Source organism: Bombyx mandarina, chromosome 05 (genome assembly GCF_030267445.1).
Source record: "Bombyx mandarina strain Sakado chromosome 05, ASM3026744v2".
Taxonomy (NCBI): domain Eukaryota; kingdom Metazoa; phylum Arthropoda; class Insecta; order Lepidoptera; family Bombycidae; genus Bombyx; species Bombyx mandarina.
In genome coordinates this window covers 6,958,038-6,972,742 of record NC_143212.1, presented here as the reverse complement: position 1 = coordinate 6,972,742, position 14,705 = coordinate 6,958,038, and the positions used below count along the sequence as shown (strand labels likewise).

General features: G+C 36.1%; 1 protein-coding gene across 5 annotated transcripts in view; it reads left to right on the top strand.

Annotated features, from left to right (window-relative positions):
- Positions 1-14,705, top strand: part of dcma (syntaxin-like domain-containing protein decima) — an 88,107-nt gene that overhangs the window by 66,041 nt on the left and 7,361 nt on the right. The window contains exons 1-2 of one of the 5 annotated variants that reach the window (XM_028169446.2): positions 30-181; positions 5,777-5,928. The exons of 1 other annotated variant lie outside the window; for it this stretch is intronic. In XM_028169446.2, the coding sequence (XP_028025247.1) occupies positions 5,866-5,928 (63 nt within the window). In that variant the 5' untranslated portion in view covers positions 30-181; positions 5,777-5,865. Of the gene's footprint in view, positions 1-29; positions 185-5,657; positions 5,929-14,705 lie in introns of those variants that run through there. 3 more of the 5 variants (XM_028169444.2, XM_028169447.2, XM_028169443.2) reach the window with 3 other exon arrangements.

Genomic DNA, 14,705 nt, shown 5'->3' with positions numbered 1-14,705 from the left:
TCTGTTGCGGCAGTCGGGCTCCGGCGGCCCAGCCTTCTTACACGCCATCACCGCGCCTTGCTGTCTCGTTGCGCTACGAGTCTACTATCGCGACTGCCGCGCGCGTAGCCACAGCCAACTTACTCAAAACTTTCACCTAGTATTTGAATTCAATGAATTATAGATACAGGAAATATTATCCGTGGTTATATTGTTTATATTATGTATTTAGTAAAATATTGAATATATGTTTGTTTCTCGCAAGCACTCTAAATTAAGTAAGCATTGACAAGAAAGAATTATCTCGGATAGATTAACACTGAACAATATTTCTTTGTAGTTTGTAATTCTTGAGAATTTTTACGCTTAGAGAAAATTAAATCTTATCGGTTTGTGTTAATTACGTGCGCGCTTGACTTTACATTCACACAATGAATTCACAGAATAAGTTGTTTCTACTCGACGATTAGTTCGTAATACATATTTATCTCGATTAATTACGATTTATTGAAGGGTCAAGGAGAGATAATTACTTCGGTAAAATCGTGATCAGGTTACAGCTATCTGTACCAAATTAGATTTCTCAGACTTTAACAAAATCACAGAATGAACCTTTGAGGTATTAAGTACTAAATAAACGGATTAACTTGTTCTTACAAAAGTTATACGTAATAAAATCTGTTTGTTATCTCGGTTCATTTAAAATTTAAAAACATTGCGTACCCAAAATTCTGAAGTCGGAACATTTGTCATGGAAATATCTTGTAATTCATTCCGGGTCATCCCTTGTCTTTCGCGCGAAAGTGACAGTAATTTTAATGTTCGCGGGCGGCCGAATAATTTTATCCACAAAAGTTTCCGACGGCTATTACCTACCACAATTTAACTATTTAATATAATAATTACGTGTTTTTTTTCACATTTAGCTTAGATTTCAACGTAAACTAAACATTAGGCTATAACTACCATACTTTATTGATTCTGTCAGATCCGACAGTTTTTGATTAATACTCGTATATGATATAAATATTTATCAGTCCTATTATACGATCTTTTGAATATTTTAGGAGAATCTTATAAGTAAAACTAATGTTACAGTTTAATGTTGGGCTTATTATTTCCATTTTATAATTTTCGATATATCGAATACTTTAGGGTTTTGAGAGTAGCATCGTTAAGCCTTAAGAAGGGTAGATCAGATTGTAAAAGTAGTACATGAAAAATTACGGGTCAAGCAGTTTATTAGCTCTTCAATTTTTTCATGTATCTATCGAGTATATGGTTGAACATTTTTTTCCCCTACTTAAGCTGATCGTCTAGAGAGACCATATCAGCGTCACCAAGCTAGTAGGTGAGCTCACGGGGCTCAAACCTAACGACGTTGCTAACACGAACTCTAGCAAGAGCCATGCTTCGCAGAATCTACCACCGGATCGGAAACGCGACTCACTGAGAAGATCCGGCGAGAAACTCAGTGGGCTATGTTTGAACGAGTGCATGACCAACCTAGTGTAAAGTGGTGACCGAAGCCTACAGTCATCACAACGTGAATGGGCGGCATAGCACCTTGGGACCTTGAGACAAAACGTTAAAGTCTCAAATATACTGTTTAATGTTCGTTAACCTCCCTCTTAATCGGAACCTGTGATAGCTTTGCGGCAAAAATAGCCAGGTTGATGGTACCCAACCGCGCGTGCTTAAAATACGCACCTCCACCAGTAATCGAAATAATTATCGAGTAAACTTTAATTATAATAAACTCAAGTTTTTTTTTTAAAAAGTATGACTTTAAGAATTATTTTTAGGTTTCGCTTTTTTATAATTGAAAGGTAAAAGCTTTTTTTGTTATATCACCGAACTAGAAGCCGTGAGGGCGTAACCGTTGTGCAGCATATAGAAATATGAGCAGATATAAATTATTATCTGTTACAGAGCTGCTGGCATTATTGATTGAAACACGAGTCGATACATTGTGTTGACATTATAACACTAGATTGGCAGAAGTGTAATTTTTTTTGTTCTTATTACAAATTCAACTAGTTTTTGCTCACAATCATAAAATTTTAACATGCTATGTATTTCCTTGATTTCTATGAGAGAATAAGCAGGCTCTATCGTATGGTAATGGATCACCACTAACGGCGTACCTCAGGAATGCTACCGGAAAGCAATGTCTTTGTCTTGATGGTACAACAATGTACAACCCGCAATCGTTGCATTACTTCATCGCGCGCGCGACATCGCGAGGTGAATACCGCCTTGCAATAGAGACGTGAAATGGAACTGTCAGTATTATTGACAAATAAAACTTAACGGTAGGCAGCAGGTTGACTCTGTAACTGGCATTTCTGACGTCCGTGGGCGACGGTAACCACTCACCATCGGGCGGGCCGTATGTTCGTCTGCCTACAAGGGTAATAAAAATTAAAAATAAACCCTTCAGTCTGGATCTAACGTTTTGCTCACGGCTGAAATAAGAAGTATTATGATATCCACCGACGCTTCCAAAACACCCTGACTCTGAAAAAATACACTGATTTGAATTAAAAAAAACAATTGCTTTCCTAGCTGTTTCCAAATAAATTCTTTTTCCGTCATTGCAATTCGATCATTTCGTGTTTTTGTTTAATAGTAACTCTAACAATTTCATTTAAATAGCTAATTAGTGTTTGATTGAACCTCAATGTACGCATTAACTAGCATCTTACCTCTGTTGTTTGTAGGGTGTATTGAAATCGTCCAACAAAACGAATACTTAAGACAGCTGGTGATTTCCAACTCGATGGAAGTCAAAATTATGTATTAAAAATTTAATTTTTAAATGTATTTTGCATAACACGCAATGTATTATAAAAATTCTACTAACGCGTGAGATTTACGGCCTTGAGAGAACGCGAAAAGTGGATGCGAGTTCTTTTTGACTACAATACTGGTTCAGTAAAATTTTACTGATCAATACGATAGGTATTTATACTTAGGTTTCTTTTGGAACAAAGTTCCTTATGGGACGATGCGGAGGGGTACTCTAACCGGGAAAAAACGTCCGTAACGTAAGATTTTTCTATTTACTTTGTTATCAACAGATGTCGCTGCACGTAAATTCAACAATTCTTGAATCGCGGTGAGACGTTACACAGTTGATAGACGTTCTCGTATTTCTCTTGCTAAATCATACTTACCTGGCGTAGAGGGATACCGTGATCATGCAGGCGGTTCCCCCAGGGCGAGTCTGCTTCATTGCACTGCGGAGTGGTTGACCCTTTCGGTTATTTTTATGTTTATCAATAAAAAAAATCATAATAAAAAATGTACACTCGAATCATTTTCTTTATACCTCGAATAGATCTTAAAATTAAAATTTTTATAATATGGAACTTCATTCCTATCCGGTGTCCCACGATACCACATATCTTTTTTTTATTTATTTCACAGGAAGGTGAACTATTAATGGTTATTAGGTATTAGTTAATTGGTTACTAGAGCCCAAAGACATCAACACCGTAAACGTCACCACCCACCTTGATATATAAGTTCTGAGGTTAAGTCTCAATTGTATATTAATAAATGTTTTTTTTTTGTCTACATAAGTTAGTTATTTATTCCCGTTTCGGTTTTGGAGGGTGTCTTTTCACGTCCTGAATTTTTACAAAGGTGATGTACCTTTGATAAATATATAAGATATTTATGATCGAAGAAAGTAGGTCTTCACAAAAAAATATACTGCGTCCTGTTAATAGCGTGACTCGAAGACATTCGAACCATTTTGTCAGGTTTAGTTTCTTCATACTAGTTGATGACCGAGCTTTGCTCGGTTTTTTTTTATAACGCCATCTTGTTGTGTCTTTAAAGCGGTTAGTTGCCCTCAATAGTATTATTATTCGCCAATAGATGTCGGGAAGAGTTGATTATTGAAAACACGAATAAAACAACATTTTCTGAAAATAAATCTTAGCTAGATCGATTTATCGCCCCCGAAATCCCCTGTATACAAAATTTTCCGTGTCCGAGATTCAGATTATATATACATAAATTAATATACAAGAATTGCTCGTTTAAAGGTATAAGATATCTCAGAAACTGAGAGTCACGAATATTTAAATTAGAAAAACATTCACTACACATCATTATCCTCCGGGAATTGTCTTATTTCGCATTAAAAGTTTTAGTGCTGTACATTAAAAGCGTTCCCCTGTGAAAAACAGAAATATTAAGGTTAAGACTATCTGATGTGTTTTTGTATGAAACATTGAGATTGTATTATTTCAATGTATCTGAAAAAAATTTTCAACTTTATCTTCATTATATATTTAAAAAGGTTACCGTTTCTAGATATTCTCTTAATGTTAGACTAAATTTTCTATGACGATTTTGTTACATAAAAAAAATGGTAAACAGCTTTTCATCAAATTATTACATCTCGCAATATTAAATTATTTTATATTATATTAAAATAGAGAAACCCTTAAAGTAGAGAATTGACCTATAAAGTTAAGCCTTAAAACTTAAAAAAAGCAACAACTGTATCAGTTTCAGTTTTGAACTGTATTTTTTTTATAACAATTATGTTGGTATTTTTTTTATCCGATTTCATAGATAAAGAGATGAAATAACGACTACGATCTCCATCTGAATTGAAATAATAATCTATTATTATTTTAATAAAAGAGTCGTGGCAAAACAATTATCAGTGCTACAATCTATGTATATGAACAATTTTCCCGTTTTAGTGGGTATATAACAAAAAAAGTATCCTCATCAGAGACAATCCCCAAAGTATCTTGGTAAAAAATTAAACACTCACAGCTCTTGTATTCCACAAAGCCAGTGTCCGATCTCATAAATGGCGCTAATCCGCCTACAACAAGGGACGTAAGCCGATCATGGATATCATCCGCTCTGGTCCACGTCACTACAAACTGAGTATCTACGCCTGCGTCTGTAATAAAACATATTATTATCTAGTTTTACTTTAGTGCGTCTGTTCGTATCATAAAAAGATTTACAACAGCAAAAATATTTGATGAAATTATTTATTTAAATACTGTAATATATAACTATAATAATAGCTATACTTGAGACCTTAGAACTTATATCTCAAGGTGGGTGGCGAATTTACGTTGTATATGTCTATGGGCTTCGGTAACCAATTAAGACCAGGTGGGCTGTAAGCTCGTCCACCCATCTAAGAAATAGTAAAAAATTATTTAGATCTAAAATCGAATTACATTTAGTACATCATCGACGAAATAATTCCAATCGCTCTATAGTATTCTAGGGTATAAACATAAAGTTTTTAAGTGGGGCTTAGAAAGGAAGCTCTGTCCTATTTCTGCAAAGCGTATTTTGGTGTTCCTACAATATTAGCTTCGGTCGTAATTTCGGTCGTAATGATGTGATTAGTTATAATAAAACATATTTCATTTATATATGTATATTCAACGGTAGATAGCGACTTGGCTTTCCCCCTGGTAGGTATTGCTGACTTCCATGAGCAACGTTAATCACTCACCATCGGGTAGTCAAACGAGTACCAGGCCCGTATTCTCTCTCGTCTTTACATATTTTTTCCTTCTAGCATGAAATTTACTGTTATGATTTCAGAATAATATTAATTAAGTCATCGGCTATATTTCTAAAATCAAATATCGGCCAACCCGCGAATTGTGTAATTATACGGTAGTTATTTTTCCTAAAAGATAAATACGTAATTAATTTCATAATAAATTTTTAACCTGTTTTAAATCTGAAATTTCCTAATGAATCTCAAAGTGGAAAACGAATAAGGATTTAATTTTAGATTACAATGCAAGAACTAAGTGAATTTAAATTGGTTTAAACTACTTTAGAAGCAATAAACCTAGTAATATGTAGTAAAGTGACGTCACTATGGCGGGACCTACTCGACATCTGTCTACTTACCACCGTGAGTCAGAGCCAACAGCTTCTTCAGTAAGTATAATACATATATATTAGATAATATAAATTAGTCGTTGTGACCACCACGCCAGTGTTCAAATCCCACAGTGAATGTATACCACAATATCAAATCCGACAATAATGAAATATGTACTCGAGATATTTTCACAAATGACTTTCACGATAAAGAAATATTATCGAGTAATAAAACTGGAATCCGCAAAATAAATTGAATTATCCTAATGGCCGGTGTAGGGCGTGGTATCAGCCTGCACAGGTAGGTGTCTCCGCTCTGCCAGTTTCTGCCGTGAAGCAGTTATACTTTCCGGTTTAACGGCGGGACAGTTTCTATACTACACAATCGGGGCTCAGACCTTATGTCTCAATGTCGGTGGTAGAATTTACATCGTGATCTTAATAGGCTCAAGTGGCTTTCGACATGGTTACATAACACTATGTGGACTTGCGGATCTGTCCGCGCAAAAAATAATAATTACAAATACTAAGTCAGTCTTTACGAGCTCGTGAAATTGTGTCATAATATCTGGAATCACTAAGACCAGTCATCCGTGGAGGCTTCATAATAGTACTTACCACCAGTAAAAACAATAGAGGAACTTGCGCGACGACAGAATTTGCGGCATGTGTGTATTAATCAGAGCAAACCGGTATTCGAATTCGCCTTTTCTTTTTGGGCAGGGGGCGAACCTCATACGAGGTATCCGCGCCTAGGCGGCACGCGGGTTGTGTGGGACTTGACGATATCCAGTTGTTGGGAGCAGACCGCGGCCCCAAGAATGTTATTCGAAATCGCCTGGATAAACTTATTTTTCTACCCAAACCTAATGCTTGGGATCGAAAAGTAAAAAAAAAACGAAGATTTTTCAAGAGCTTAATTAAACCGCGGAAAAGATTTAGAATCCCTTTTTATTAGGGTAACCACTGAAACATTATTTCTCCCTAATATCGCTACTTCAATTTCGTATCCAAATCTTTTCTCCGCTTCGACAAATAAAACTGAAGCCGAAGCTTTTCATAAGAAGTCGTATTTCCGCATTGGTGCAATAAGCTCTTTGCAGAGATCGCTGCTTCAATTTTTTTCTCTTGTGCCATCTTTAATTTTGTATGCTAGGCTGAAATGCTTTTAAAAATACTCAATACATCTAAAACAGCTATTTTTATGATTAACAATATTTGTATAATAATTCTAACTTGTTCTGTTCCGTAACTAATTACAGTGTACTTAACCTTTAAGATATACACCGCAATTTTGTGTGCGGGTGTGTGTGTGTGTGTGTGGGTGTGTAAATTCAGTTTGTAACCATGCCTTAATTTATTATAATTAATGAACAATAGTAACAATGGCCGATCCTAGAGCGGGTAATATAAAAAATAGATCTTTACCTATAAAGTTACCGTTTTACAATACTGGCTATTTGGAACGTGATTTATGTATAGCTCGCAATAAATTGTAAATTCAAATGAATTTCATTTTAAAGGTATGGAATATATATATGTGTGGATTAGTGTTCTGTTTTCAATACATTTGTATCTTTTTCATCAATATGGACACGATAAAAATACGAGTAATTACCGGGATACGAGTTCCATCGCAGTAGCAATACCGCACAAATGGTTCACAAACATTAATGATGTTTACTGAGTGAACACTACAAAAAAACGCACGACTCATTATTGGTTTGATAACTTCCGACATGAAATTTTTTACCTAAAAATTGAACTGTAATTTGTCGCCCGAAAACTAAAGTAAACGACGAATTAAAGGCGATAGTCAAAGCTGACGATACGGTAGACAGAACCGTCGAGTTAGCGGCAGCTTTCAAGATTAGTAGCAAAGCAATATTGGGTCATATGTTACTTACTGGTGGTAGGACCTCTTGTGAGTCCGCGCGGGTAGGTACCACGACCTTGCCTATTTCTGCCGTGAAGCAGTAATGCGTTTCGGTTTGAAGGGTGGGGCAGTCGCTGTAACTATACTGAGATCTTAGAAATTATATCTTAAGGTGGGTGGCGCATTTACGTAATAGATGTTTAAGGGCTCCAGTAACCACTTAACACCAGGTGGGCTGTGAGCTCGTCCACCCATCGAATTGGAAAAGTAAAAAAACTTGATCAGTGGGTGCAGCACGAATTGAACGATCGCCAGCGCGACGAACGCGTTAAGGTACATACACCTTGGATTTCTTAACACATACAGAAATGAAGGAATTTTGAATCTGTCACTGTCGCTGTCATTTTCCGTGAAAAAGGGATTCTTTTAGATAATTGTAACCGGTCATCATATCGGTTAGACCCTAATTCAGCACCTAGGGAATGCCCCAAGCGAAAAAATGCGCCTAAAAAGTTTTGATCACTGTTTAGTGGTCTAGTGTCGGTACAATTTATCACAGCTTGAATTGACAAATGGCACCAGAATTACTGGAGGCGCTTGAGCAGCTGTTAACAAATCCCACCCCTCCTGGCTTAGCCTTTGCTCGCCCACCTGCCCTGATAAAACTGGAAAGGCCGCCGGGCCACTAGTGACTTCTCAAACATAAAAAAACAGCATTACTGCGAATGTGTACTGTGACAAACTGGACGCAAGGAGCTCGCGAATCTCCAGCCAGCTTTAGTTAATAGCTCGTCCCTGCTGCTCCTACACTCGATCTCACTGTTACTACTGCATTACTATTGTTTTTTAAACAAATCAGAACTATTATATATTGTGCCATGTATTCAAAAGATTTAACAAATCAGAGACTAAGAAAATATTTTCCTTTTCGTCATATAAAACCTAAGCTTTTTACACTCAAATACGAGCTTAAAACCCATCAAATAAGGATCGGATTCGACTGTAAGGTAAATGTCTGTATATCACGTAAGCATCGCATATCTTTACACCTTAATGTCACCGGTACTGAATAACGAGTTATCTGATCATTTTCACGTTGTGCACATCTTTTATGTTCCACGAATGTAGGTCTAACAAAATTTGTGCCTATATTTGTATATTATGTATGATGAAAGTGTGTCACTCCAAAATTATTTAGTAAGCTTTAATTATAATAAAATTGAATTAGTTAATTTAGAGTAATATGTCCTTCTTAGTACATATTAATTACAAGTAAGGAAATATATCGACGATACAGAATGAAAAGAGGTCCTATTATTTTTTGAGGCAGATTTTTTTTATTGCTGTCACACGGAGCACCTAATGAGGAGTAGCCGCCTTCGTTCATGGACATAAGTAAGACCAGGGACACAGCTAACGCCAATATAGGTATTGGCGTTAGCTGTGTCCAGAGTAGGCTCTGGGACCTCATTTTATAATAAAATATGAAAACATATTCAAACATTGTTAATTATCTACAATACCCGGTACCTGAGTAATAAATGTTTGCTATCGACCACAGATACATAGACCCTGAGTATTCAAAGTCTGGTAAATAGTCAAATTTTACAATTTAAGTGTGTACACAGCGGTTATCCAAATACAATTAGGTCTGCGATCTCGAGGCGGTGGAGGGCGGCATTAATTCTGTTATGTACTAATTGATTACACCCTGTCAGTGGCGTAGCTACCCAGGGGCCAGGTGGGGCAGTGCCCCGGGGCCCTCAAGTTCAAGGGGCCCTCGAATCTTTACCAGAAATCTCGATCGAGCTTTGGAAATATCTCCTATTTTTAAAATAAATATGACAGATTGCATACCCCACTTTAATCATGACAACTCAGTTGAGAGAAATTCAAAAGTTATGCTTAGGGAATTCCCCTAAATTCTTTCTGTAGGTTGGTAGTGTTGTCAATTTGACGGATAGTGATATGTGTGTTTTATTATTCTACGATGTGCGTTTTATTGTGCATTCGAGTTAAGCCTCGAAGGCTCCGTTGGCCAGGCGTCCTTGGGGTGAGCTGCACCGTCTGGTTGTAGTGTTCATCGCGGTAACCCATCCGGGTTTTGACCTCGGAGAGGATCGGACGCTTGGGCGAAGAGTGCCGGGGAGTTTCTTAGTGCGGTAGGGCCCTGAAAACATTCTTGGACCCGCGGTTTCGCAGTCGCGGACCAGTCCCACATACCCCGCGCGCACCCTAGGCGCGGGGACCTTGTAGGAGGTTCGGTCCCCAGCCAGACCTTTATATAATAAACGCTTGAATCTTCTCTATTTCGTTTTATTAGCCAAACCTACACCAAGTATTAGTTGTAATTTATGTTGGTATCGTTTAATATTTTTATTACCTACCCTACAGTGCATAAAAAGAGCTTAAGTACCTTAGCATTTTTAAACTATTTCATATTTTTATTTGATAAAACCTAATCAGCTTACATAGCAGTGGGGTCCCATTTTGTAATTTGCCTCAGGGCCCTTGGTTACCTAGTTACGCCACTGCACCCTGTATCTACGTTTAAAAAAATCACTTAAATTGTAACAACAGCGTTAGATCTGTACTGTTGTGTGAGTATTCGTACACTGCTCTCATATATATTACATGTCATTGTGCCTCTCGTCTTTATGGAAAGAGTAATGAATTCCAGCGTTTTAATCTCATGCTTGTAAACAATTCAGTATTACGGTTTCGTTCTGTTGTCAGCCATGTTTAATGTTCAAATCTCATCAGAAAGGAACTTTGAAAGGCACCGCAACACTTGCGTCCAACAAATAGGCAAGTAAACAAGAAATCGAATAAAACCGTTTTAAGAATCGTCCATATTTAGTTAACGAACGCGAAAGAAAGGTTTTTAGAATGCAAATTAAAAAGTTGTACCCACAAGCGTAATTAAAAAATAGAGTTATTTTTTTAATAAATATCAAATATCCCTGAAATGTTTGAAATCATTGATTAACATAAATGTTTTATTCTAGTCAAGATCACCACCGTTTGCCATAAAATACCTAAAACATATCACATTCGTCTTGAAATATTCAAAAACCCATTTGCTGTCTACTCCGCTATTGTCTTATGCACATATTGAGGTGTTAAACAACAATTACCATGGTCAACATAACAATATCATTAATTATTTAACACCGCATGTCTAAGTCAAACAATGAAGCATATACTCGTATGTAGTTAAATGTCTACATATTTTATGAAACTACTTTTTACTTCAAAATTTAATGGAAAACTATTTTTTACATATGAGTCGACTATTATCAAAGGCGGCAATCTGACTTTTGGACAATGATTGGTAAATCAGAAAAACGAATTATTGACTTTGTATTCCATTGGCAGTCACAAAACTCTTCGGAACGACATCTTAGATAAATAACAGGTTAACTATTAACCTTTATTTAATGCAGGTTTTGAACCGTATTCTTTGAAGGAGACGATTATATTCAAATAAATCTGTATTGACATATCAATAATTTTTTTTTGTCCAAATGCACAGATTGCCACCTTTGATAATAGACGACTCATATATGGTGCTAAATGGTTATCTGAGCCCATATATACATATGTCGCCACTCATGTTGAAACGTCAAAGATTCATTTTCTTGTTTTTCTTTATTGCCCTTGTAGGCAGACGAACATATGGCCCACCTGATGGTGAGCGGTTACTGTCGCTCAAGGACGTCAGCAATGCCAGATGCAAAGCCAAGCCGCTGCCTTCCATGCTGTACGAGTATAATAACACCGTGACAGTCTCACACCTCGGACCTGACTTTCAATCCCATTACCGCTTCGCTATAGAAATACCAAACAGTCCTACCACCACTAAAATCAATTGAGGGGCACTACCGATGCTTTAGTTTCTCTGCAAATTATTTGAAATTCCGAAGATGCATAGAACGAGCCTTCATTTGTATTTTGATCCTAAGTACTAGACGAATTAAGAATAAAGAAATCGTTAGAATTTTTAATTGATTTAGCGTATTCGGTTTTATACCGAAGAATAAAAATTTCATAAAAAATATCGCTAATTGAATAATAAATTGGAACGTGACACTCAGCAAACCTCGACATTGAATTATCACTTTACTGTGCAATTCCGAAGGTTATACACGGGATTTTATTACGGTTACGTGTTTTTTTTTTAAAATCGCAAATGCATTTTTATTGTTTTCGTACATGGGCGTATCTGGGCCAGACGAGCTCACGGCTCACAATTAATTATTTACCGGAGCTCATGGACGTGAATTCCGTTTTAAGATATAAGTTCGAAGTCATAATTGATACGATGCCGGCTGTCCGACCCTTTAAAGCGAAACGCATGATATTTCACAGCAAAAACAGATAGGATTCTAATATACGTATATCATAGGTTGGGGAAAAAGTTTCTTCGCATTTTTAAGAAAATTAGTATATATAATAAAATATATAAAAACATTTTTTAATATATTTTATTTACATTTAACTAAAGTAATGTAGGTACCATTTTGTTCGATAACTTTTTGCCATCTTGTAGGTAGGGACATGTTCCCATTGCTGTAGAAATTGTGGGGCTTCTGATCAAAATACCGCGACAATTGGTTTTGGCAGTCCTCTCGTGATGTTAACCTGACACTGCCTAAAGAATTCTGAAGAGACCGAAACAGGTGGAAATCTGAAGGTGCATCAGGACTATACGGCGGATGCATTAACACCTCCCAGCCAAGCTCTCTTAATTTTTGCTGAGTAGCTAAAAATGTGTGATTCCCTTCTGTTGATTAATTCCGGCCGCTTTCTCTCAACTTCTTGGCTTAATCTCATCAGTTGTTCGCAGGAGAGTTCAGAATCGATGGTCCTGCCTGGTGCTAACAGCTCATAATGAATAATGCCCTTCCAATCCCACCACACACACACAGCATCACCTTGTTGCGAGTTAACCCGGGTTTCGCCACAGTCTGTGTAGCCTGACCGACCTTTTTCGCACGTTCTTGTCCTACGTGATCCACTTTTCATCACCAGTTTATCAGCTTCTTCAAAAATGGTTTGGTTTCATTACGTCGTAATAAAGAATCACAAATGAGTACACGATTCATTAGGTTTCTTTCAGTGAGCTTGCAAGGTACAAGGTTCAGCTACGTCGTAACTACTGATATGCCGATCTTGCTCTATTTTTTTAAAATGGCATCCATTTTATCCGTAACAGGGCGACCTGAGCGACGTGCACCTTTGACATCAAAATTTCCGGATTAAAAACGCTTAAACCAAATTCGTACTACTCTCACAGACACTGCACTAGGTCCACAAACATCGCAAATTTTTTTCGCGGGTTGCCTTTCATTTTTACCTTTTTTGTAGTAAAATTTTAAAATGTATCGAATATTTTCATTAGATTCACTCATCTTGACAGTACGAAAAATAAATGAATATCACACATTTTCCTAATTTGAATTTGGAATTATCTTCTTTAAAATTTAAATTTAAACTTTTAGTGATATCAAAACCAGCCAGATACAAATAGTATAGGCAAAGCGATTTTATTACAAGTTCATACATACTATAATGCGAAAACACTTTTTCCCCAACTTCGCTCACAATATGCCTTAACTCTATTAATTAAATACTTTAAAAATCTTGTGCAAGCTTTTGTTTTTATTAGACAATGAGATCATATGTCGTGCATAAATACTTAGTATTTAACAAACCTTTGATTACAAGTTTGTTTACTTCTGCTTGCGAGATTTGTACCCCATAACAGTCGCATCACTCAAAACTCTTCGTCTTTTCTAAATAAGTGTATTGGACACTTTATTACACGATATTTGCGACTGATTTAATTATAAGTCAATTCATTCGATTATAGAACTCCAAAACGATATTTAGTTCGTATTCTAATATCAGTACAAATATAATATTTTTGCGGTGAGTTCACACATAAGGAATCTAAAATGTAAACGCGAACAGTATTTGAACAAACACACACGGCTCATTTATGTAGGTACGTCGCTCTGTATCCCTACAAAAATAAAATGAAGAAAATCTTTTGTTTATTTCGTTTTCACGCTTCAGTTCGTACGTTAATTAAACGAAACTTTTCTTGTTAATTCGTACTCCGATATTAATTTATACAATCTGTTTTAATTTAGTCATTGGCCAGAAAACGTAGTTGGAAATCTCTTATTTCGTCTGATTATGTATTGAAGTAGGCATTCGAGTAAATCTTTCAACGTAAATGGCCCCATATTCTGTTACTAAATAAATAAATTCAAAACCAATACGTTATAATCGGACTTGTTATCATAAACATGTCGCTTTTTATGTTTTTCTATCATGCTACGAACGTTTTCGTGTGACATTCATTAAATAATGAGGCCTCACGCAATCATTACGGAGTAAATTTTAAACGTTCAAGGAGAACGTCTGTCAAGGAATAAGGAGTTTGTTTATTATTTAGATTACTGAAACTCGAACTCAATTTCGAAACGAGGCGGTTATTGTTCGAAACTCGTCTTTTAATTGAAAGAATCTCAATAAATACACTGTATTATAGTTTCCGGAATATCAACTACGTACTCGGTTTATTTTCATTCGTGATTTTATGTTACAGTTACGTCGCTTTGTTATCGTTATTAAACACGAAATAGAAGAAAGCAGTTATCATTTTCTCAACATCAGTAAACTGCTGTTAGCATTTAAAGTAATCTATATATTAATACGTGAAGCAAAAACTTTGTATCCCTTTTTAAGAAAATTGCGCGGACGGAGGAATATGTAATTTTCCACACTTATAGAGAATATAGAGAAGTAGTGCACAATGCTAATTATTTTTTTTAAATAATGCTTAAACGATACATTAAATTAATAAAAAAAACATTACACACACTACATACCATGTATTTGACGCACACACGCATGCATACTATTTATTGTCAAACTTTTGTTCTTG